This window comes from Clarias gariepinus, chromosome 25 (genome assembly GCF_024256425.1).
Source record: "Clarias gariepinus isolate MV-2021 ecotype Netherlands chromosome 25, CGAR_prim_01v2, whole genome shotgun sequence".
NCBI lineage: Eukaryota > Metazoa > Chordata > Actinopteri > Siluriformes > Clariidae > Clarias > Clarias gariepinus.
The window spans coordinates 13,904,866-13,931,943 of record NC_071124.1 but is presented as its reverse complement, the minus strand read 5'-3'; the positions used below and the strand labels follow the sequence as shown (position 1 = coordinate 13,931,943).

Below are 27,078 nucleotides of genomic sequence, written 5' to 3'. Positions count from 1 at the left end.
TTCCATAAATGGATTTTTTTCATATCTGGTGGTACGGATATAGTTCAAGACAGTACAGCTAAGTCACTGGCAATCTTTAATTAATGAATCTCGTTTTATCCAAAATTTTAGTTAATCTCCCCAATAATAATAATAATAATAATAATAAAAATAAAAACCTTCCCAACAGGCTTAGCTGACAGTACTTGGCAAGTAACCTAGTAATCCAGTGTAAGGATCTATCCAATGATGGAAACTTCGTAGCACTTTTCTAAGTTGCTCTGGATGGGAACGTCTGCCCAATGCCTATATATGCAAATGAAAATGTAAAGCCTGCCAAAAAATGAGGAGCGGCAACAAGTGGACTGCACACTCCATTTGCAGGTAATGCTAGCACCTAGAATACACTCTAATCATTAGTAAAAATAGTGAGCCGATTCCCGGAGCAGCCAAGCCCAAGTCCAAGCCATGCCACTACCTCCAAAGGGTTTGCCAAATGAGCTGTGCTTCGGATCATGAGCAGATTCTTTATTGTTTACAACATTGGCAGAAGTTAATCTTGGTTCCAGAATTTTTTTATGCCTCATGTCTATTTCTTTAGATTTGCATCTAGTTGTATGATACCCTTACCCCTACCCCGTGGAAACTGTTGCTGAAGTCTTTGCAATTGTTGGCCTACTTGTTCGATGTCTGGTTGTGGCTTCTTTCTTCTCCATATTGCATTTCTAGACCCCATAATTAAACTTAAAAACATCAGAAAATATAGGCTAATTTTTCTTTCATAGCAAAAAAAAAACAAAAACTGGCCTTCCCTTTGCAATTATTTTGACTTTTGAAAGAAAACTGTATTTTAAAAACTCTTTTCCCCTCTGTTTCTTACTTAGCTCTTTTTCAGCTTAGTGCAGTAAGTAGTAAGAGTGACCATCCAGGTGCAGGTGACATCTAGCCTCCTCAAAGATAGATTAGTAAAGATTAGGGAATATATAAATATGCATGTATCCAGGCCACTGCTTTGTCCTATAAGCTTAGAGCTGTGAGCACTAAATAAAGCACCTGTCCAGGTGCAATTGACATTAAGGTTCTGCTAAGATTAAACAGAGACTTTATAAATAGCTCCCAAAGAAGCTTGGAATAGAAAGCATGTTTACAAATAGAATAGCCAAAGAAGATGAGCTAAATATACTGACAAAATAAAGTAATGCACCAAGTAAATGGTAGAGTTATAGGTTGTACATGGTTAAATGTAGAACTCTTATGAAGATCCCCACAAACTATTTTTTTTTTAAATCATAACACAATTGAGATTATTAGCAGAAATGTGAATGTAGCGCGACCTCACATTCAGAAGCTTATTAAAAAAAAGTTATACTACAGGAATACTATTGCTTATATTCATAACAAATACACTTTTTTTATTTACATTTTTTTTCCATGAATATTTTTTAAATTGCCAAAATGACCTGCTTTTTTACATAGTTAGTACATACTAACTAAGAGTCTTAGAGGCTAGACAGATGTTGCAATTCAATGGTAAATTGTTTAATGGTGCTGCAAAATGCAGGACAACAGTGAGCCTGAACAGAAAACCTCTAGGCTGGTGCTCCAGCAAAAACACAAATCCAGTCAAACCTTTTTTTGTCTAATCATTTACATGATCTTAAATTGTACATCTTTACCTGGAAAAGGACAAAGGGGCCTAGACTACTGAGTGATTAGTTTCAAAATGTTTGAAACAAATACATTAAAAGCAAGCAGACCATGGCTTGAGTAGTCACATGTACTGTATAGTAACAGCTAATATTTACTTTGGGTTAATCAAAATCACCTCATTCATAACAGGTGTATTGTGATTTTAATTAACTTTTGAACATTTATGTTGTGATTGGTTTTGAGCACAGTCACATTTCAATTATGTTCCTCTATTGATTTATGTACTGTACATTGGAAGATGAAAAGAAATTAACCAAACTTATGCAAAAAGAAACTTAAAAAGGGTAAGAGAATAGGAATAGAATAAGAAATAAATGCATGGCAAATATATAAAATTGAGGCAAATCACAATCACAATGAAAGACTAAAAGAGTGAGCACAGAAAAAATAAATTGATATAAAAAAAGACAGAAACCTTGAAACAAAAACACAGTGAAATTGGGCCATAGCTAAATGACACAATCTCCTGTACACACGCAAACACTTACGTTGTCATGGAAAAACCTCTCTAAGTGCGTGGGAATGGAATGTTTTCCTTCTGGCACAGAGAGGCAACAAATGGCAAGGATTATGAGGGCAGTGTAATCTGTTTTTGTTATCATTAGACACAAATTAGTCCACTTTACTTATGCAAAAATCCATCAGCTCTGACAAACTGACCCAATAAATAGAAAATACTAGTGGTGACAAAATAGAGACAGAGTATTCATATTTTAAAATTATTCTTCATTCTCCCAGAACCACTCTTTCACAATTTGAGCTCAATGAATCTTGGCATTGTCCTAAATTTTTTCTGTGACATCATTAAAGAGAAAACTGTTGTCATGGTTATTCAGTACATTCAGGTTGTCAGCTGACTTCATGTTATTGCCACATAATGTTGCTGAGCCTAGACCTGACCAACTGAAGCAACTCCAGATCATAACACTGCCTCTAGAGTCTCGCACTATGGACAATGTGAATAATGGGTGCATTGCTTCATGCGCTTTTCTTCTCACCCTGGCGCGCCCAACGCTCTGGAATACAGTCAATCTCGGCTCATCAGACCACATGATAAGTAAAATCAGTAAATTTAAGGCTTTTTTAATTAGTATCAATAATAATTTCTTATGGCCATCCAGCTGTTTAGTCTTAATCCTGAAAATTCCCTTTGCAGAGTGCATGTGGAAATGCTCTTACATTAACTCTTAAACATAGCTGTGATTTCACAGTTGATTTTTTACAGTTGATTTTTTATGATCAATTTCACCAAGTGTTTAAGTGATCTCAAATCCTGGTAATTGTTTTTCAATTTTTTTTCCAACTACCTTTTTTCCATAAGGCTGTTGGTTCAACACTATCCTTTTAGGTTTTTATTAATGTTAGTGACCAAATTCAGCTCTTAACCCAATTCCAGTTATGTCAGCAATATCCTTAGTTGTTTTCTTTTCTTTAAGTAAGATCTTTTTTATGGCTACAGTCAACATCTTTCATCATGTTTGTTGAAAAAAAGCAGAAGCTACTCAGTTTGGCTGAAAGAACTGTTGCTAGCTAAAACATATTAATCACTGCAGCAATTTTTAAAGCTCTTAAGTTTTTGCTTTACAATATCCTCGCATATGGAAGCTCATGTCCTGAAAACTCTCCTGTGTCAAAAAATATTAATAATAATCTTTTTTTTTCTTTGTTAAATAACAAATTACTATCCTGGAAATTGGTTTATTATTAATATTACGATTATAAAAAAAGATTTACCATTACCGTTATCTGTAACACCTTACACTGCTAAAAATTTGGTTCTCAACTGGAAAAAAACATGTTGATGTGTCTATCAGGTTACAATCTAGCCAGGTGGTTTGTAAGGCTTTTTCAGAGAAAAAGTCAAAATAATGCATATGAAAGCAACTGCACTGTAATTACCTTTTCATTTGTTGCAGAGTTCATAGGGAATAGAAATACTTTTACTGCAAATTCTGTTTTTTACCATAACAAATTTAACAACAAATTTCTTGAAAAAAAATTTCACATCTGTCTAGACTTTGCATCTGGAGCAATTTGATTAAACCGTTTTACTGTTGCTGACATACACAGCAGCACCAGTGGAAACATTAGTATCAATTAAATAAATAAATAAATAAATAAATAAATAAATAAATAAAATCAATCAATGGTTATAAAGTATGCCCTGATCATTCAGGGTTTTATTTCTAGAATGACCAAGCTCTCACAAGGCCCTTAACCCATGCTTCTTAAAAGAATGTTTGGTGATAATATAAATATTGTAACATGATTATCAGCTCTGCAAATCTTACAGTGAGATAATGCTTAACCTGGTATAATGCTGAACATACATATGGAGGTGATGTTTGGATGTCTATAAACCTTCCTCAATTTTGATGCAACATAAAATCATATAAACTTTAAAGTTAAAGAATGTAATGGTACACATCTTTAAATTAGTAGCATTTCAGTACACAATGTTTGGTTTGGTACTTATTATGAGCGGAGTGAATACAGTCTCTTTAATTTGGTTTATTAGATAAAAGGACCGAGCATTACAGTACTGCACAAAAGTGTTAGGCCACCCTCTTTTTTTTCATATTTTTCTTCCAAAGAAAGACTTTCTTGTATTTTTATAATCTAATTTTGATTAACAATTCTCTAAAGCATTTGGTTCTCATTTTTGCCAAATTTCTGTTTGGTTTTTTGTTTGTTAAGCCAACAATGAATCATTCAAGCATAAAACCAAAGATCTTACTTAAGGCATGAACCAGTGAGAAAAGGGTGCAAATGATGACAGATGATCAGGCCAGTGATTAGTATACTTGTGATGCTCAATGCTGAGTAGCTGGGTCAGACGTTGGAACAGCTGCTGTGGTTGTTACCTAAAAAACCCATTTTTAAATGGTATCTTTAGGCACTTTGCAGCCTGTCACATCTTCCAACTCTTTAATTTAATTAACATCAATTAATTTAATAAGAATTTATATAAAGAAATAAGTGTTGGTACGTTGATAATTTGTTCCGGAAGCGGGCTTGTATTCCAAAACACTTGTAAATCAAAGCACATTTTCCCAATAGAAATAATGGAAATTAAAACTATTCGCTCCACAGCCCAAAAAAATAAATACATAACAATAATTAACACAAAATATAAAGTAAAAATAAAACAAATTAACCTGCATGTTACCTTAAAAAAAGTAAAAATAAATCCCGACCAATGAGTGTTTCCATTTATGCGCACAGGCGCTGTGTGTGTGTGTGTTTTTCTCTCTCCTGCGCAGCTGAGTGTGTGTTATGTGTGTGCGCGAGCGTAATTTGACACCGTGCTGGTTGTGTGTGAGTGAAGCACTCCCTCTCTGTTTCACACACACACACACACACACAAACACATTAAAGGCGAGAGAGAGAGAGTGTTTGAACAGGCGCAGTGTCAAATTATGGGTGCACACACATAACACACACACTCAAAAACTGACACACACTAACAGCGAGAGAGTGTGTGTGCGAACCTGCACGGTGTCAAATTAAGTGCGCACACACATAACACACACACTCAAACACTGACACACAGTAAAGGTGAGAGAGAAAGAGAGCGTGTGTGTGTGAACCGGCGGTGTCAAATTACTGTATGTGCGCACGCACATAACACACACGCTCTGCAGCGCAAAAGAAAGAAAAACACACACACGGATTGATTATACCAGTAAGAGATGAGCACTAAGACCCAGCAGGGGAGATGATTTCCCCGCAGCGCCAGAGAGAGAAAAACTGTTGGCTCAGTTGTGATGACGCGACGCTTGGTGTCAAAATAAGAAGCGTCATGCGTTATACATAATACTCGGAGCTTGTAAACCTCGACAATGCTCGTTTTTTAAGTCAAATAAAAAAAAAAAATCTTTGCTCGTCTTCCGGAACACTCGTAAACCGCGTTACTCGTAATCCGAGGTTCCACTATACATTTCTCTTTCTAAAACATTAAACTGTGTAGAAATTGTATAAGAATATATCTCTGTATGCTAATTAATCTAAATCGAATACTTTTATATACAGTATAACTGTAACTACTTAGGGTAAGATGTTTTACTTTGTTTATTTCCAATGCAGTTTGTAGCCATGTTGATTTAGCATCATTCTACTTTGGTAGTATTTTATATTATATTCATATATCATAAAAATGCTTCTCTCGCACCTACAAACCGGCAGGTTTGTTTTTTTCAAAAATCAAATTTATGCGCTCTTATGCACATTCCTTGCATTTAATTTCATTTAATTATGGCCTACCATTACACAATTACTTTTACGTGCCTATGATTGCATTACCTCTTGTTGCTCCCTGATGATTCCAAAAGGGCTGAATCCTTGCTATTGCCATTGGAACTTCTGGTTGATTCATTCCCATTTGATGAATTTCCATGAGACTCGTTGCCATGTGATTCATTTCCTTGTGATTCAGTCCCACTACCACTGGAACCACTGCTCTTCATCTCCACATCCTCATGTAAGGAGTGTGCCATCTTGCAGTCACTGTCAGGTGAGGCAGAAGGGTCATGACTGCTGCTGTCACTACCCTCTGAGGCCAGGCCAAGTTCCCCTGCCTCTGCAAAACGATGAAGAGTTGCCATGGAAATACAGCCAGTAGCCTGGTCCTGGCCCTCCAAAGAGGAAAACAGGTATGGTTTCGTGTTGTGGTCTTCAGACATGGAGATGGGTTTCTGCATTTGCGGTGTTATTAAGAATATTTCCCCATCTTCTCAATGTTGTTGTGAAAAAAATTTATCTAATTGGGCCTGAGTATCCTTTGAGAGAAAACACAAAGAAGCATACAAGAAACATCAGAAATTTGTGCTGAAAGAAAACCGGAATTACAGAAAACTTCTATGATGCAAAAAGTCTATTTACTGTATGAACCACAGTCCGATCATTTCATCATAGTATTATTTTAAGTATTGAGGCGTATAGAAAACTATTTGTAACATTGTTCTTATAACTTTACCAAATTATGAATTCATGAAAAGATGCAAAAACTAGAAACAACCACATTAAACACCTTTGATCAGTGTTTTCTAACAGATGTCGTAGTGTTATAACATATTAAAGGCATTTGGAGTGTATCCCCCCAACCATGAGTACAATTGCAAGGTGGGCAGGATGTGCCAACATCTGGTTAAAAAAAAAAAAGGAAAACCTATTTTTTAAAATAAAAACACTATGTGACTATTGTTTTCTGCCAATTATTTAGGGCACAAAACAATTGTGGTCACATAAAAAACAAAAAAACAGGACAGCTTGCTGGTGAAAAATAATAATGATTATTAGTATGCGAGTTTAAGATTTCTGAAAAATTAAATAAAAATTTATAATTATTTATATTACAAAGTTGTAATCCAAAATAAGATACCTACTTGCCTATTTTTGGGAAATCATTGGTACATCATTTGAGTTTGTAAAGTAAACATAGATAGATACAGTATGTAGACAGGTAAACAGATAAAACAAATGAATAGAAAGGCAATACTAGATAGAACTAGCAGAAACATTGTTATGGTTACATGCAGGTCATCATGGACTACTCTTGTCATATCTGAATGAAAATTACACTGGTCACTGTTTTACCTGCTGTTGATATGTTACTTCTGGGTTACAGACGGAGTGAGAACTAAATATAGCAGGTAAGAAGAAAAAGTAATATAATCCCTACAAGCACCTAGGTTAAAGGTTTGATCTTAAAGAGCAACATCTGTCTGGTGCCCTTTTTAAAAAAGATCCTCACAGAGCTAGCTAGAACATCAAAGGTAAGTTTAGCTTAGCCATGGTTAAGAGTCTAGGGCTTCCATCAGCTCTGCTCTATACAAAACCTCTATCTGGGCCTTCAAAAGATGTCTAACCACGTGGTCTAGCCTGTGTAGCAGGATGCTTTGCCCTTTAGCCTTGCTCTAGGCTTTTCCAAAGGTTCTATAGGTTATCATACCTTTTTATCTGCCACTTGAGAATTTTAGTGTACATTATTATGTGTGTAGCTGTCAATATTAATGGGTTAACACATGTGATTAATCTAGAAATTTACTAATATCTATAGTATAGAAATTTACTATTTACTATTAATTACTAAATCTGCTATTTTTTAGCGCAAATTAATCATATGACCCTAATTGCTTACCATAATCGCAGCACAGTTACCCGACTGTGCATGATAATGGCATGTTTAACGCGGATAATAAGATGACTGAAAAACATCATCACGTGTGATGAACAGCAAATTTAAATTATTAAAAGCTTCTAGATGGAGGTTTGAATGAAATCAAAGGTGTGTGCTCGTTGAAGAGGTAACTTCAAGGGGAACAATTTTTACAAAATCTCATGAATTTAAGGCTAAGGCTCTAGGTTGTTGATTTTTGGACCGAGGATTTGGGTTTGAGCTCTGATCCATTGAACATGATAAGTTGCTTAGTCCCTATCCCTCAAGGTCTTTTCACATAAGGAAATGCTCTTACTTTTACTATTAAACATAGTTCTAAGTTTTGTTGTTTTTCACCAAAAGTTTAAGGATTTTTTTTCGACCACATGTCTTCCTTAATTTAATAATGTGTTAAACAGTATTATTTATATTAGTTTAAATAAAACAATTTTTATTTAATTGTGCGTGTGTGTGTGTGTATATATATACATGTATATATATATATATATATATGTAAATATACAGACGCTGAGCAAAAGCAATAGGCAGTTACACAATCAGCAAACCTTTTGATATATATCCCTTCAAATAACAATGAGCTTTATTTAATTTTTTTATTTTTATTATGGTTCTCACAATCGCATTTCAGATAAGGTGTTCAATGATGGTGCACATGGTAAAGAAAGAGACTGTGTGTGCCAAAAAACTACAGTAACCTAGTAACCTAGAGGACAAACGTACAACTAAAGCAAAGATTACATCAGTGTTCTTAAATACAGCTTGTGAGGGCTACAGTACAAAAGGTTATACTGATATAGATAGGGTGAAAACCTCATAAGTTAATTAACAAGCTGTTAAACTTTGTTCGCATGCTGAGCACATAATTTGTACATGCAAGAAGAGCTGAAAAGTTCAAGTTGCAAACAATCTGTCAATCTTCAGACACTAATTCTTTTACAGCATTGCTGCTGAAAGGCAGAAAAAGCATGCAAATGCCACATAAACATTACTTCTAATTGGCAAGCTGCTTTGTAAAAAGAACACGGGGTTGTGAACTTAATTGGGATACATATGGGTATATCATTGTCTAACAGTAATGTACTTAGGAGACCATGTTTTAAAAATGCACGAATTCACTACTTAAGCACTACTTTCTCTCGCTTAATTGTACTTCTTACCATATCAACTAAGATACATTAGATTTTTTTTTATTTGTCTTACCTTACATGTTGCAATTGATGCACCAGTCCCTTTAAAATGAGCTGTTAAATGCATAACTGTATGCAAATGCTGTGGTATAAAAAGGTTATAGGCTCTGTTCCTGAGCACCATGAAATACAACAGAACTCTGTCAATGTTCTGCTGCAAAACTTTGAGTCCTCGCATTCATGTAGATGTTAATAAGACATCTACCACCTACCAAAACATTGTTGCAGACCAAGTACATCCCTCCATGGAAACAGCATTTCTTAATGGCTGTGGCCTCTTTCAAAAGGATAGCGCTTAAGGTGTTGACTTGGCCTCCGGAATCCACCGATCTCAATCTGATCAATATGCTGTGGGATGTGATGGATAGACACTTTGGATCCTTGGAGGCACTACCTGGTAACCTGCGGAACTTGAGGGAGCTGCTGCTAACGTCCAGGTGCCAGATACCACATCACACCTTGTGGAGGCGGTGTCTCGATGAGTCCGAGCTGTTTTGACAGCACAAGGGGGACCTACACAATGTTAGGCAGGTGATGTTAAATGCTTTGGCTGGCCAACGTGTATAAACAGTGACAGATTATTTTTGTAATTTCGCCTTTGTATACCACCACAACAGATTTGAAATTAAGCAAAATGTTATTAAATCAGTTCATGGCGATTTCAGTCCTAAAACTATCACAGCTTCTGAAGTCATAAGCCATCATACCAAACCATACCTACTCTTCAGTAGTCACATGTATCTATAAGTAAACCATATGAGCCCATCCTCACCTGCAATAAATGGTCTCTATGTGAGGAAAACTCCTGGTTGCTACTACTACTAACATCTGGTTGCTACTACTACTAAAGATTGACACACCATGTTGTCTCGAAGTAAAGGAATTTGAGTCAGAGACAATATAAGACAATTTGTGGGTGCGGTGTTTATACAGGCCAAGAAGGGCAGCCAAATTCAGGAATGACGCAACTTTCTCTGCAGTGAAGACTGACAAAAAGCAGGGTCATGGTCATCTTGCTTATACAAGTCATTGAAAAGTGCAACATAAGGTACTGTACAAACCCCAAAATACAAACAAGCTTTTACTAAGCAAACAGGTTTTTTTTTTGCTCAAAGGTTATGCTGTTTGTATGCGTGTGAGAAAGATGCACTACATTTAATTCCACTGTGTACTTTAAATTTCTTTCATCCACAATCATAATATATTATTATTAATAATAATAATAATAATAAATATATAAACCCCTTTTTAAAGCTCCATTTTACACACTCCAGCGAAGCGTAATAACTTGTAAGAAATTCTGCATGTCCTCTTCTGATGAAGTGACAAACCAATGTTCACTTGATGACCCTATACCGTTCACCCTCTAAACTTAGCACGTACCTATGTTGGGGACTCAAACTAAACATCAAACTTTATAGGCGGAATACCCTGTAAAGTTTAATTTGCAATTAACTACTTGCCGATCGGACGCATCTAGCTGAACGCAGCTAGAGAGAGATGTTGCAGCCTCGAGGAGCTGTAAAGCTCTCTCCCTATGCAGAGATACAGAAAGCACAAGGGAATGTAGACTAGTAGTAATAAGACTCAGGTGGTTAGTTATAGATTTGTTTAAGCTAAATATGCTTAGTATGTTTAGTAAAACAATTGCCTCATCACAAGTGTTTAGCTTGATGTCAGAGCCACACATAATGAATATGGACTTATCATGGGAAAGGACATTTGTTTAGTGCTAAACTTGAGACCAAAATTTATATACACCAAGGTTAAAGACATTTTTAGTAAACTTTTACTCTGGAAATTACATGTTACAATTTACATAAAAGGTAATTTCAAAGTTTTTAAGCTTTTAAGTAGGTCAGGAAGTTTATGTACACCTTCTTAGTAATTTGATGGCATTGCCATTCAGTTGCTAAACTTGACACAAACTATTTGGGTATCCTTTCAGAATCCTACTTTCCCACTAGCTGATTTAAAATAAGTTTTACCAAATCAGCAGCCCGTGCCCCTGGGGAAAAGTATATTTTAGTGTGTTTTTAACCTTAATGGTGGTGCAGCACACAGGTCTAAATCGCATTACCTACTGTAATACATAATCCAATCTAGAAGCAATATGATGGTAAATGGCTTTTACTAGGTAGATTAATTATCATGCATTATCATATCATTCATGTTTTTGCAGAATTAAGAACACATAAGAATTTGTAAATGGATATGGGAAAAAATGTCCTTGCCTAATGGCTTAACTAATTAATGCAATATTGTTCACCCCTAAAATACTCATTTATCCACCAGCAACCCTACACTTAACATGCTAGAGTAAGCAATTTTTTTCAAGGTTTTAGTCTAGCAACTTCAACTCTTGATGGCGGCAGCACAGTGGCTTAGCGGTTAGCACTGTCGCCTTGCACCACCAGGGTCTTGGTTTGATTTCCGATTCTCACCGCGGTGTGCATGGAGTTTGCATGTTCTGGCGCTCCCAAATTGCCCGTAATGTGTGTATGGGTGCCCTGCGATGGATTGGCACCCTATCCAATAGGGTGTATTGCGCCTCGTGCCCCAAGTCTCCTGGGATAAGACTCCAGGCCACCCGCAAACCTGTTTAGAGGATAAAACGGTATAGACAGTGTTATCCTGATGGGAGTCTGGACTTACCTGTTAGTCTGGAATTTAGTGTCTTTCCACTTAGATGACTCTTACAACACTTCTTTACCAATCCACTTTAATGGTACTACACTTAAGGGCCTCACCGAATCCTTCAAGTCACTTTTTGTGTTTGCAGCACTCCTGTGAAGCGACATCAGATGATGGAAGACATTAGATTCCAGTTACCGTGAATTTTATGTCTTAATTGTAAGATTCAACATGCGGGAGGGCAGTGACAACCTGAAGGGACTGTTCACAAATGCAGTAAATTCTGAAGAGTTAAATAGGAAGCAGGTTAATCTAAGAGTCAAAAGGACTGTAATAATTGCATTACTCCAAAAGGCAGTAATCAGACATTTGCATTATATTCGTTTAATAACCAAGTAGTAAATATAACTTGATTGAGTGTTGTATATTTTCTTTCTCAAACAGGGATCGTGTTTTAGATATAACAAACAAATATGCTTATATGTTTTTTAAATTAAGTTAAAGCAAGCACCTGAGTTTAACTAATTAAAATGGAAAGAAGTTGCACCCATTGCCAAATGTTTCCACACAACACTGTAATGGAAAAAAGCATTCCTTCCCGAGGTTCCATAGCTCCTAGGAGTTCCTTTTCTCTTTGTTTTCTTACATCACTGTTGCCATAGCAGATGGTCAGAATACTGACACTGATGTCACACATTTGGCAGCTTGAATGAAAGTGCCATGTTACTGGCAAAATAAAATCTCCAGTGAGCTTAGTTGGTCTACAAAACAAACAGCTAATCTATTTTTGGTTCCTCCAACGTAGAGCTAGCCACATTTCGACAAACAACTTCTGTAGTAGTACAGAAGGAGTTTGATAATTAATGAGGATGTTGGTGCTGTAAAATTAATAACAAGGTTACGGTCTTTGCAAATGCCACATTTACATTTACATTTACATTTAGGCATTTGGCAGACGCTCTTATCCAGAGCGACTTACATTTTTATCTCATTACACATCTGAGCAGTTGAGGGTTAAGGGCCTTGCTCAAGTGCCCAACAGTGGCAACTTGGTGGTTGTGGGGTTTGAACCTGGGCTCTTCCAAACCGTAGTCCAATGCCTTAACCACTGAGCTACCCCTGGCCCACATCTGGATCCGTTGCATGTAGTAGTGCAGGGGGCTTTCATTTAAGGGCCTATTTAACTGTATTTAACTGTAAGTCTTTTATATTATTGTCACATGTGTAGGGATAATATGAGTACTGAGCAGGATTAGTTATTAAAAATGGTATCCTGTCTGTACTTCAGTGTCACACAGTTAAGAGTACTCACGTATTGGACAAAATATCCTTTAACATCCTTAAAGTCAAATAAGAACTTTTGATTTTGCAGAATAACAAAACACAATTATAAGTGTAAAAACTTTCTTTACAGTTGAACCTTGGATTGCAAGCATAATTCGTTCCGGAAGCATGCTTGTATATTAAAAACTCTTATATCAAAGTGACTTTCCCCATAAGAAATAATGGAAACTCTTAAGATTCGTTCCCAATCCAAAAATATTCATATAAAAATAATTAACACAAATATAAAAGTAAAAATAAAACAAATTAACCTGCACTTTACCTATAAAAAGAATCATGGCTGCAGTGCTTGAGACCAGAGAGAGAGAGGAAAAGAAAGAAGGGAGCTACGGTGTAGGATAATTTTCACACACACACACACACACACACACACACACACACACACACACACACACACGTTTACCGCAGACACACACACACCAGCTTGCTAACAGAACCAATGAGAGGAGAGGAGAAGGAAGGGGGCTACTGTTTAGGATGACTTTCACACACGCAGTCACAAAATTAAAAAAATGCTTTACACACACACACGGGACACAGTGTTAAAGTAAACTTATATATGCGTATATATGTGCGCACTGATGAAGGTTTTATCAGCTTTACTTATAAAATACCTGCCTTTCAGAAACTCCTTTAATAGTATAAACATGTGGAAATATCCTAGAGTGAGGTCATGAAGATGTATGAAGATGTGGCAGTAAGTCCCAGCTGAGTTCCTTTAATGTCCAAGGTGTTCATGAATGACTGTGTGTACAGTTTCCACAGACAAATTCTACTATTTCACAAATTGGCAGCAAGTTACTTTTCGATTTTCAAGGATCAGACGTCCCACTTGTTAAATGTTTATGGATTGTCATTCGTGGGTTTAAATCATCTGCATAATTCAAATACTACTACTTTATTACTGTACCTCTCTTAAGGTCTTCTGAAAATGTCAATCTTTTTTATGTCTTATGTCGCAAGAAATTTTCCAGTTTGACTCGAATGCCCCTTGTGTACATGTACAACAAGAAGCCAATTTAGATTATAACTAATAACAGAAAAGAATATTACAAGTTTGTGTGAAGTCAAGATTATTTAAGTATGTATCAAGTATTTTGTCTTTTTGGCAACATTTTAAAGTTTTTAAATAGCCATTCTGATTTTCTTTATGTGGCAGTATACTACCTCATTAAATATACTGTCTAGACACAAAGTAGTCCCATGACTTGCCCTGTCCAGTCTGTGACATGGAAGCAAATTCTGTCATTTGAAAAAATATCCCTTTTATGCTTTAAAAGTTGAGCATATTTACAGTACAAACCTTGCACCTGAACTATCAGAGCATAATAATAATGATAATAATAAGAAGAAGTAAATTTGACAATTATTGGTGCTGGGTGATATAAGGCCATATCAATAAGTCAATAATCAGTCTGGAGTTTTTCTAATAGTTGTCTGCAATCAATATGGCCTTGGACGTGTTAATGTTGAGCCTCAGAAAGCTTCTATTTATTAAAGTCTTGAGGTCTGTCAAGTCATCCACAAAAAGATTTAGGGTGTATTTAAATCTGCACATCATTAAAATATAAATGGAACTTCAGGCCCCATATACGTTGATGATACTGACAAGGTAGATTGTCTTTAATGAACTGAGCTTTGGGGAATGCTAGAAGAGAAGGTCAAGAAAAGCCTGACCTTAATGCTACAGTTATAGCCAACTGCTGTCTGTGAGAAATATGAAAAAAAGATATCAGACCCAGAAGAGCACAGTACCCACATGCCCAGCCATTTTTGTGAGTTTAGTGCAGGAGTATGTTGTGGCATACTTCTTCAGAGGAAGCAGTTTAGCTAAATATTTAAAAAAATCCCGGATTAACCATAACCAACAAGTTGCTTGAAACCCTGACAAGAATACTTTCAGAATTAGGACTCTTAAAAAAAAACTTTTTAAACTGAGTGGCTGAAGCCAGTGTTCTTTGTGCTAAGCTGCCATGACATGCTCGTCTGTGTAGCTTGCCTAGAAAAGGCTGGTTGGAAATAAGTCTATAATTGCTGATCTCCTCTAGGTCAAGCGCCGGCTTTTTTAATCCTGGATTGCATCCACTTTCAAGTTGGCGGGAACAGAGCCAAAACTAAGGAGCATTCGTTGTGAGCGGGCATTGTAAAAGAAGGGATTTTAATTAGCGAAGTTGGCATAGTATCCACATGGAAAGCAGTACAGTAAGTACTAAGTTTAAAAAATAACTTTCCTGCAAAAGAATAAAAGTATAGAATGAAATTAAAAACAGGGGTAATGGGTGAACAAAGCTCAGCTACAGATTTGGTTAGATTACAGATTAGACCTATTTAATATTTTTAGGCAAGAAATTTCATTACGCCATGCTTCACCATTACCAAAAACCACTAAATGACTTGAATTAAATGATATATAGGCCTATATATATTTTTTTTTTTATTTTAATTTTTATTTTTTACAGACTTTGATGTATTAAAAAAAGAACTACTTTGCTTTAGCATACTCTAGTGAGAATTTGTGGTGGTCCTGTGAAAAATGTGTGAAGTATGCCAAGTTTGGTAATACAGAAAGGGCAAACATCACTGGACATCATGGTAGTAGAAGCCTGCAGGAATGATTAAATCATTACATGGAATAAGCCAAGCCTCAGGATTTTAATCTTCTCGAGCATGTTTAAGCATAAACAGGGTTAATAGTTTAGTTGCTGGGTGATAAAGTAATAATCAACCAGTACAGCTTTATCATTAGAGATTTCAAAATCTATTCCACAAAGGTCAAGGGGTGAAATATCTGGTTGGTAAATCAAACATCAAAATGATAGAAAAGTCAGCAATCGAAACATATTTAGCTGAACTAAAATGAACATACAGTGGAACCTCGGATTACAAGCATAATTCGTTCCTGAAGCAGGCTAGTATTCCAAAACACTTGTAAACCAAATTTAAATTTCCCATAAGAAAGAATAAAAACTCAAATTATTCCTTCTACAGCCCAAAAAAACAAATACATAAAAATAATTAATACAAAATATCAAGTAAAAATAAAACAAATTAACCTGCAATTTACCTTTAAAAAAAGTTAAAATAAATCCCAACAGATAGGTGTTTCTGTTTGTGCACGCAGTCACACACACAATCTCATCTTTACACGAAACTGAATACAGAATAAAGTGGTAAAGAAGATGAGTGAGTGAGTGAGAGTGCTAATTATCATGATCTGAGTGAAACCCAAGAGCCATTTGTCTAGCACCCAGCAACCTGACCCTAACCATACATCTTTAAGGTCTTCTACAGCTGAATTTGTTACAGGTTGTCTGATAAAATTGTCAATAATAGTTTAAACAGTTCAAATCTGTAACATGCACTGGTCTTTGTCTTAACATTCCATTTAAACGTCCTGATCGGTCACATAGGTTGATGCTGAAAAAGGAGGTCACTGGGAGTGTGATACTGCTGAGACAGAAGCAGCTGACCACTTTCCTTTTACGTCAATGCATGTGTGTGCAGCTACTTGGCCCAACAAGCTATTCATTCAATCTAGAGAAAGGCACATTAATTCTTCTCTTGAATTTGCCCCTTCAACCTTTGACTTATTAATACACAATCTATTTGATTAAATATATAGGATGAAAAAAGGAAAAGATACCATTACTTTTTTTTCCCCTGTATATGTATGTATGTGATTTCCCAAACTGAGAGCTTTAGCTATTAGCTACTGTCATGGTCAGATCTAACTGATTATCAGGACAAGACAGTTTTGATTCACGTTAAAATCAATACAATCATTGTAGAATAAAAGTATTATACAATTTTGAGGGTTTTCTCTTTCACCAAGTTCTTTCTAGGCTGGAATTTTAATTTATGTACTTTCCATTGACCATAAAATGAATGGTTGTTAAAATAGTGGAAATCTAGCATGTTTCCAGATGTTGTACTTGCAGCATTTCATATTCACGTGTACTATTTTTTTTATTGGTATTCTTATTCATTTTTTAAAAACCTACATGAACAACTTTGGGGCTTTCACTTTTTCATTATTTCATCTTTAGTAAGCACTTTATCCTTACGGTTACAGTAAAGCCTGGGCAATTTCAAGGACACACCCGGGACAGGACACTATTCTGGCACAGAAAATCTCCCTCTAACAAACACAGGGAAGCCAGAGAGAGCAAGCAAAGACAAGAAGATCAGGCCAAACTCCACTCATCCCTGAAACAGGAAGGGTGTGAGGAATTTATTTATGCTACAATAGCCTAATTAACTAATCTTTTAAGAAATTAGTTTTTTAATATGACCAGATTATTTAAGATCAGCTGTTTATGTTCTTTTTAAATAGAAGGAAAACGAGAGATTTTCTCATTTCCAGGGTATAACAATTCTAACACAAGAAAGATATTTATTTTTTTGATTGTGTAGAAATTGCAACCTCCTCTGTGTGCTAATTTGATGAGTGACTCATGATCTTGAGCCTTAATTTATTTTTGTGCTTTATTATTTTCCACATTGACTGCATTTAGTGTTTTAGCACTATTCTAGCACTTCAAATTCTCCTTTTCATGTGAGTTAATGTATAATAATTTTTTTATTCAGTTTGGTAATTGTTAAATTATTAATGATAGCATTAGTTATTTTGTATAACTAAGACCTTTTATTGTTCTCAGCTTCTAACATTTTGTGGTTTAACACTATAAAGTAAACGTTGATGGAAAAGGTGTCTTGGCTTTGTATCATGACTCAGAGACCCCGCTGTAGTTCTCAGAATCTTGGTAATGTAACTGACTTTGGGTTAAATGATTTCTTTAGATTTTACACAATGCTTTTGTTCCAAGCTTTTCAATGTCTTCTTTTTCAAGCCGAAGTGTAATTGAAATTTTGATTTCTAATGGCTTCGTGCAGCAAACACTGTGCTGCACAATTGCGTGAACACTTTCGTTTTCGTCACAGCAATTTTTTACAGTTCATTGCATTGTTACAGTAATTTAACATAGATCAGCTGCTTAAAATCAGTTTGAATTTTTTTTTTTTAAAAAGCATATCTAGAAGAAAAAGTGACACATTATGATATCAATTATAGATTTTATACCGTCTTTTTGCCCAGGTATATATTGGTCAAATAGTACTGTTCTGTTACAATTTGTCACAGTCTTGGTCTGTTAAAAAGCCTCGAAGAACAGTGATGATAAACTGTACAGTATTCTGAAAGTCTATTATTTGGGTAAAATTAAAAGTGGTATACAGAACCTCTGTGCACTCTGTCTGTACAAGCAATGTTTGATAAAAATTTGAATAGAGGCTTTCTGTGAGTGTGAGTGTGTGTGTGTGTATCTGTGTGACTCATGACCAGTACGCCTCCCTTAAAGCAAAAAAGAGCATTTCCCTCACGATGTGCGTCATCAGCCTTTCCTCCACGCCTAGCACTTTGGTATGCAATAACACAGCAGCCACTTCAGCGCTGCCTCCTAATCTAGTCATTACTCTCTAGTGGGCATTTGCATGTAGTTATCCCTCCGGTGAAACTGAATCCATCCAGCAATCTACACGAGTGCAGAAAACCACAAAATGAGATATGTTACTTGAAAAGAGCTGTAGGCTCTTGATTAACAACAACGACAACAAGAATATTTGTGCCTTAGGATAAATAAGTTATAGGAGATGGATAAATGAATAAAACCTTCAAAGAACAATATTAAAGTGGCTAGAAATAGAGTGCAATACAAGTATGATGATAGATTGAGGTATTTATGTAGTACATGAACATTTAAGCAAAAAACATCCAAAATATTAATATGGTTAAATATTTAAAAATGAATCCTTGCATCCATAACACCAGATGTCTAAACCGCCCACCAGTTTCCATGTACTGTACTTAAATGCATTTCTGCTTCTTAATTTCTTCATTTACATAAATCTAATTTTAAAAAGAAAACACTTATACGTTTTCTCATCACCTCAAAACAGCACATTTTGATTTTCCAGGATCTTTCCACACTAGGTAGCTGCACATTTTAGCTTACAGTTTTAGCAAATTTAACAGATTAGCTTTTCAATGGATTAACTGGTCAGTAATAACTCTGTTATCTGAAAATATTTACTTTTAAATCAACAATCAGTGAGTATTAGCAGGTAATAAACATAATGCTAAATTATTTTACTAAATTATTTTTTTATAAAAAAAAGGCACACCAGTTAAAGCCAGATTAGTATTTGGTGCACATAATCTAGGAATAGGTCACGTTTAATAATTAACTCGCAAACACATGCATCACATTATACCTTATTTAGCAGTCACAATCCTGATGCAGTGTTTGTCATTATTTTGTCTTGCTTTTGGACTGTGCTCCTGGGATCTAAAAAGTGCAGCTTGGCCACTAGTAGGCGTGACAGATTTTCATTCCTAACTGGGTAGGTAAAAGAAGTCCGGTACAGTATGATGTAGTATTGAGAGCCAGACAGCTGGTATTTGCTTGCACATCTGGTAATTTTGTAAGCAAAATGTAGGTCTGGCCATTCTTGGCCAGTATCCAAAAAACACATACTGTACAGTAGGTTCACAAAAAAAAAGAAAATTTAAGAGAATATTTGTTGGAAAACATCATCTTAACATTAGTATTTGTTCTGTTATTTGCTGTTGGCCCTAATAAAATGCATTGGTAAAATGGACATGCTGTTAATATTGCAAACTAGAAAAACATGCAATAAAGATATCAGACACTCTGTGGCCCAACTATAAGCTATCTGAGGCTAAAATTAAAAGTAATTTAAATTCTATTATTCAAAGAAACCAAACAAATACTTTAAGAACACTATTTTTGCCATGCTAGCTATTATACATGAATTTACTTATTTAACATTAGGTGTTAAACACCCATACATAGCTAGTTTTGTTGGTGAGGACAAATCACACTAAAAGTGTTTTACTAAGGTGTTGACCCATCACAAGCCAGCTGATCAGCTTCAATGCACTTTGAAACTGTCTTGGGAGATAAACTCTACCTTAAAAAAATCCCCTTAAATGTAACTTTTATGATGCTGGTGAGAACTGCTAATTCAAAATCAAAACCAGAAATGTAGTGGATATAAACCTCACAGCATGAAATTTTAAATACCTGTTTTGTCATCCTCTTTAAACCATTCACTGAGCTATTGTGCCTGAGGGTAAGCCATCCTGGAAGAGACTACTCATGTCACTATACACAATGTTTTATCACAGTATTAAGGTGATCAGTGATATTTTCCATGACTGGCTACTATGTTTTTATAGATAAATTGTTTATTTATCTAAGATTAGTTCAATTAAATGTCTGTGTTCACACATGATTACCGATTATGTAAATTCTGTTCTTGAGTCATGATGTTGTGTCCTTGTTTATGTCTTTCTCCTGTTCCCACCTTGGGCACTAACCATATGTTTATATGATGAAGCTTGTGTCCTCTTGTACATCAGTATAGAAGCCTGCTGTGTCGAATTTTTGTTTAGACTATGGAACTCTTATGTCATTTTACTGCATGAAATAAATTTCCTGGCTCTTTGTTTCCTGATTGTACAGTCATCTAACTTCTGCTGAAACTGCAGTTTTGTATGGTCTTATAGAAATATTTACATCATAGACAGTATTCATGTCTGTGTGGAATAAGGACTGTGTCCATGTTGGTTTCCAACAATTGATTTGTATGTAAACAGTGTCCTGCAATCAACTGATGTCCCATCCAGGGTGTATTTCTGTCTCTGGATGAAATTCACTTTAACTGTGCCCAAAAATAAAGTACAGACTTAAGTTAAAACATTAAATGAAGAAATGAATAAATTAACTAAACTCATTATTTTAGCATTTATATCAGTTGACATTTCAGACCCATATTACTAATCTATTAATACCAAATCCTGGGGCTGGTTTCCTGCAAAAATACTAATTTTCTAACCTAATAATTACATTCAAGAACATTATATAATGTTGTGAATTAATTTTCCATTTATCCATAACACTTATCCTGTGTAGTGTCAGGGGGCTTGTGCCTATCACAAAAAAACCTGTAGCACAGGGCAGACCCTGGTTTAGGCACAAGTCAACTGCAGGGCATGCACAGTACACACACAACCATTCATTCATTATTTTTCGGAAACGGAAAATCAGCCTCCCGTCCTTGGAAACCAGAATACCCAGAGGAAACCAACCATGCACTGGAAGGAAAATTAAAATTCCATGCACACAGACCAGAGGGGAGATTTGGACACCCACCCATGGAGATGCAAGGGATCCATGACAACCATAATCAAAACTGTTTTCCTTAAACTTTCAAGATCATAAAAAGTCCAAAAAACTTTAAAATGTGAAAAAAAGTAAGAACATTAAGGAAGTAATGGGTTCTTTTACAGTAAAGTTTTCTGGATTACTCTGTCCAGACAGGGCATGGGTGGTAAAATCTTTGATCTTACATCCCATCAGATAATGAACCCGCAAGTAGTGGTGGCACGAAAAGCTTGTCTTGGCACGAAGATGTTTAACTCGGTTAAGTTAAGATCACAAACTGGGAAGACTTTTCTAGAGTCTTCCACTTGACTTTAGTTGCTCTGAAAGATTGCTTAGTGCTTAGTCGATTTTGAAGGATAAAACACATTATGCGACAAAATTGCGTTAAACAATGGATCCATATGAGAGATCTATTTTTACATCTTATTTTAATAAGACATTGAATTCAACCGCATATAGAGCTTTCCCACCATCCTTTTTATTTCTGGACATTATTAGACCGTGACCAGCGTTGACCCACTCCGTGACACAGTTATGCAACGCGCGTGTTTAAACAATGTGGGTTAAAGACGCGCTCGTGAGAGTTACGCATATTTCTCATTTCTATCTCGGGGTATAATGTGATGTGAGCAGTAACTGGAAAGCAAATTGATTTTTTATTGTAAGGAGAAATAGGTTGCGAGAATTGTGCCCTTACAAGGAAATGTTCCAGTCCAACTTGCATTACACATTGCGGTCAATTAAATGCCTGTGTTATACAAGAACTCATAACACTCCAAACATAGCAGAAGAAGAAAAAAAACGAAACAAAAAACCACACAGCCTACCTGTCAACCCAACTGTGCAACTGTGATTCCCAAGGCGAACTTCTTTATATGAATGGGCAATTCCTGGCTTCTCGGTTCAGCCTCCAGTGCCGCCTGACACACTGCACTCGCTTACGTTTACTCTTTCCTTTACTGTTGCCCTGAATCTCCAGCGCCAGCGATGACCTCAATTCAAACTCCACCAGCCAAGTCTCTCACAGACCAATCAGCTTCGCTCATAAATTTACGTTTCCAATGAAAGTAGGCGGGAACAAGGAGTCTAATGTGGCAATTGGATAAAAGCACCGTCAGTCTCTTTATATAAGGCAGACCTAGGCCTCACGTGGAAACCCATGGCCAGTGACGGAGTACTGCTCGCGTGGGCAAATCAGTATTGTGGAGCTGAGAGAGTGAATGGAGCAGCAGCGGCGGGGGAAGAGGGCGGTTGGTTCCACACAACGTGTGTTATACAAATAGTTATACAATGTGTCTTAGCGTGTGGAAGTCAATGTGGTCGCCGTAGGCTAAAACCTTATGGAGACCTGTCATATGATCATTGCGAAATAGTTTTTCATTTTTGGTAACGCACACATACTGTTAAAAGATCTTTATATACTATTCATGATAAGATATTACAGTATATGCTATCGCAATCTAATCCATATATACAAATACTCTTAAAGTTTTCTGTACATTAGGTTGGACATTCTAAATTTTTTATTTTAAAATGGTGTTTGTATAGCACTTTTAACAATGGTTTAAAAAAAATATTTAAATGAGTATGATCAGAAGAATGTCCCTGATAAGCAAGACAAGGGTGACGGTGGCAAGGAAAACTCCCTGAGATTGCAGTAGGAAAAAACATTGAGAGGAACCAGACTTAACAGGGAACCCATCATCATTTGGGTGATAACGTGGCAGGAGCTGTTTTGCACTCATTGCTATAACGGGACATTTAATCTAATAGATGTGTTAAAATTAATAAGTCCAGTTCATTATTGGAGGCTTAGGTAAAAAACTGTAGGAAATTCCAGTCCTGATCTATTAAGTGGCTGCAGTCTTAAGTCCTCACTCTGCATCAGCCGAGGCCAGGACCATCTTCATGGTAAGGTGGAATTGTCCCCAGTCACCACATGCATCCCAAGCAGACCACAGGGGCACCCATGCGACAAGTTCTCCAACCAGCAGCGGTGCACCAGGATGAGTCAGACATGGTCACAGTCACATAATGTATACTTAGTGCAGATTAATTTGGTATAATTGTATATTTTGTGATCATATAACTGGTCTCCATGAGGTTTTAGTGTAAGGTGATCACATTGACTTTCTAACACACTTTGTATAACTGCTTGTATAACACGTTGTACACTATATTGGAATATAAATTTTTCTATACTTTAAAACCTGACCCTGTACCTTTATAGTTTCTTGAATATGTTTTTAGGTGTTATTAATTGTATTGCCTCAAGATAGCTTGATAACACAGATTGTGAAGAAAGTCTTTGGAGCAGAAGCTAAATGAGAATCTGGTACAAGTTGAACTGTTTATTGTTTAGTGAGTGCTTACACACATTCATCCATCCATCCATCCATCCATCCATCCATCCATTTAGATGATCTCTGTTCATAATCATTTAGATTTCTTTCCCACCATATTTGTTCTTTAAAGATGATGGTTCACGTTTAATAATGTGTTTTTCAGTTCTTAATTGCAGTAGTTTCAGCAATCTCCTTAGTTGTTTTCTTTGCTTGATGCAGGTCAGTAATTTGACTGTTCTTAAACAGAGTATTATTTTCTACTGCTACGACTACAGGATATGTCTTTTGACTTAGTTGTTTAAGGAATGAGAAGCTACTTACTGCATCTGTTATGGTTAAATACCGTTCTGCCAGCTGAAACATATTATTCACTGTAGGATTTATCCAATGGAAGCCTCTTAACTATTTGCTTAGTCAATTCCAGGTGTGTGTATACACACATACATATATAAATCACATATTTGTGGCAATAATTCACTTACTGTTCTTTGAGCCTTCTTTCCTGGAGCACACTGCCATCTACTGTGTCTGAGTATATTACAGTACTGCCTTATGACTGTCTTAAAAAAACACTGTTACAGTCCTTCTGCAAAGTTTGTTTGTGATTATGTAAATGTTAGCAGTCACATGATCTCAAAGGCCTGTTTAGAGATTTTTTTCTTTGTCAAATGCACGGAGTCATTCCGTGTGTGTGTGTATACTGTATGTACAGTATATCTAATATGTATGTATTTAATAGGTATGTGTAGACACATACAAGAGGGTGAGCAAAGTCAAAAATTATCTATACTCCAGTTATATTAAAACTTCTGTTGACCACACTGTCTTATCAGCTCTTTACTTTCAAAGCTACCATCTCCCCAGTGGCTGCTGTGCAAGTGTGAATGTGTAAATTTCAGCCCGCACTGTTGACACGCTGCAGAAACATTGTTTTAAGGAGTTAAAGAATCCTTTCAGCCACAAAAGCATTTTAAATGAGGAAATATAAAAACTTGTAAACAGATGGACAAAGCTTATTGTAATCAGGGGTAGCTCAGTGGTTAAAGGGGTCATACGGGCCTACATGCACTTTTTTAAGCTGTTTGGACTGAACTGTGTGTTAGAAGAGTGCGTACAGAATCACTCTACGATGATAAAGAGCTGCCCAGTGATTTTCTTTTCATTTATTAAAATAACATGCCCCTTCTGAAATTAGGTTATTCTCAAATGCCTTGCAGTGTGACGCCATACCAAAAGAGGCCGCTCCTACACTAGTTGATTGACACTGGTGTTTTTCGCCGCTGGAGCAAAATGCCACCTAAGCGAGTGTGTTGTACAGTTGTTGGGTGTAATAGCGAACACAGCAGTCGTCATTCACTACCGACATCTGAGCCGCTGAGAACACAGTGGCTGAATTTAGTTTCAGCGTCCCCGCCGTCCTAAATGCGTTCATGTTTGCAGTAATAATTTTTCACAGTCTGCTTTATAAACGCGGGTCAATATAAAGCAGGTTTTGCTAGGAAGCAGCTCCTAAAAAATGGATCTGTACTAACGCTTCGTGTTCCTGCTTCATCTTCACCAGGCTCGGTGAGTAATTTCTTTTTCTATGAATCTTTGCAGATCGCCTTTTCTAATAATCACGATGAATGCGGAGTGTAAGTTAACTTATACTCTCATAGAACATGGTTATGGCTTCTTCTCTGTGTACATCCGTCTCTATATAATCCCTAATCGCCCGTTTATAATAAACAATGCATTACTGTGATTGTCTAGTTGCAAACTGTGTACGTAGTCGGAAAACTATATTATGCTTACCTTTGTAACGTTAAATGGTTTATAACGATGTCTGTCAAAGATTAAGAAGTCATGTAAACACATCAGTAAACACATCGCGTCCGTATCTCTCTCGATAAGTTTCTCCGCTTTTTGTTGTTGTTGCTCGCGGCAGCGCAACAGCCCATTAATTCATGCCCATGCAGTGATGAGAGACAAATCGAGTCGATGCATGTCCATTCTTTTAATTTCTGCGTTGTCAGGCGATATTACAAACTTCCGCGTAGGTTCCGTACTTAAATCAAACCAAAAACGACTGAAGAAAACAGGCTCGGGCTCCATATTCCATAGTTTTCCAGTTTGGACTGCATTACCCACAAAGCACTGCGTTGTGGGTAATGCAGTCCAAAGCATTGCCCGCACTGGACTACACTTCCGTCGCTATACCCGACGTGTCACGCCCCACAGAACGGGGGGGGGGGGGGGGGGGGGGGCGGGGTGCATCAGCAGAGGTCATGAGCATTTAAATTAGCATGTACTGAAACAGGTTGCTGAGAACAGAGCTAGTTTTTACCAGGTAAAAGTAGTGTTTTTTTTACACAATTCTTTTGAATTTTTAATTAACGTATAATACAAACTTTTCATTAGGACCCTAAAGATCATATTAACATTTAATGAAAAATATGATGTGTAGGACCTTTAAACATGAAAGAATGAAATTTGTTTTCCAGAACCAGTATCCAATTCTGAAGAATTTCAGAACTACTGCTACTATTAATAATAATTTTAACATTCTCAAGAAAGCTATATGTATATAAGCCAATAAATCCTAAGCATATAATAATAAATAAAAAAAGTAAATACCACACAGCATGTTTAGAAAATATGACCCTGATTACATTGTCATTGAGTGTTACTTACTTAAATGTATTAAAAAGCAAGTTGATTATGTAGAAAAATGATGTATTTGTCTTTTCTAAAAGTGAATTAAAATAATTTTTACATCCAGAGTGGATAGTTTCTGACTCCCCAGTGTGTGCGTATGTGTGTGTATAAAACACATTATCTACTTGTAACGACGTAATGATCTTTTACACGGGTAGCACCACAATGGACATGAGGCGAGGTCCTACAGGAAAAGGGGTAATTTTATTCATAAAAAATAGGAAAGGAAAAGGGTTTAAGGAGGGAGGAAGAGGAAAAGGGGAGGAAAGGAGTGAAGGCACTGCCCATCTGGCATGTGGGCACACAGCTGGCGAGAGGTGTCGGCGGGCAGAGTGACAGAATAGGGCACGCAGAGGTAACGCTCCCTAGGACGACCTCTCCTGCTGACATTGGCCAAGACTGGCCTTTCCCAGGTCCACAGCCACAGGTGGGAGTTCCTCTTGACACCCGATGGCTGGGCGGCGTTCCCAGCTGGAATCAAAGGCCTTAATGCAATTTAATCAGAAAATTAATAAAAAAATTAACCAATGTAAATGGTTCGTAGTGCAATACCTGTAGGATTATAAAGAAACAGCGTCGTTTTATCTCCTCAAACATCTTTAAAATCATAAAACTCAACATGACAGTGAGTGCACGGGTTGAGTGGCTGCAAGTGCACGGAAATGTATGGATTCTAACTCGGACCCAAGGGGCTTCTAAAATGATTTTCGACTAATTTGCACTCTTGGTGTTTTGATATTTGTTTAAGAGTGAGTAAT

General features: G+C 36.4%; 1 protein-coding gene across 6 annotated transcripts in view; it reads right to left on the bottom strand.

Annotated features, from left to right (window-relative positions):
* per2 (period circadian clock 2) overlaps window positions 1-22,229 on the bottom strand; it is a 45,593-nt gene extending 23,364 nt beyond the window's left edge. For 3 of the 6 annotated variants that reach the window (XM_053486311.1, XM_053486317.1, XM_053486316.1), the window contains exons 1-4: window positions 22,106-22,229; window positions 11,710-11,841; window positions 9,267-9,567; window positions 5,992-6,467 (exon numbers count right to left, since the gene is read on the bottom strand). In XM_053486311.1, the coding sequence (XP_053342286.1) occupies window positions 5,992-6,389 (398 nt within the window). In that variant the 5' untranslated portion in view covers window positions 6,390-6,467; window positions 9,267-9,567; window positions 11,710-11,841; window positions 22,106-22,229. The remainder of the gene's footprint in view (window positions 1-5,991; window positions 6,468-9,266; window positions 9,568-11,709; window positions 11,842-22,105) is intronic. The other 3 variants (XM_053486314.1, XM_053486315.1, XM_053486313.1) reach the window with 3 other exon arrangements.
* Window positions 22,230-27,078: the final 4,849 nt, after the last annotated feature.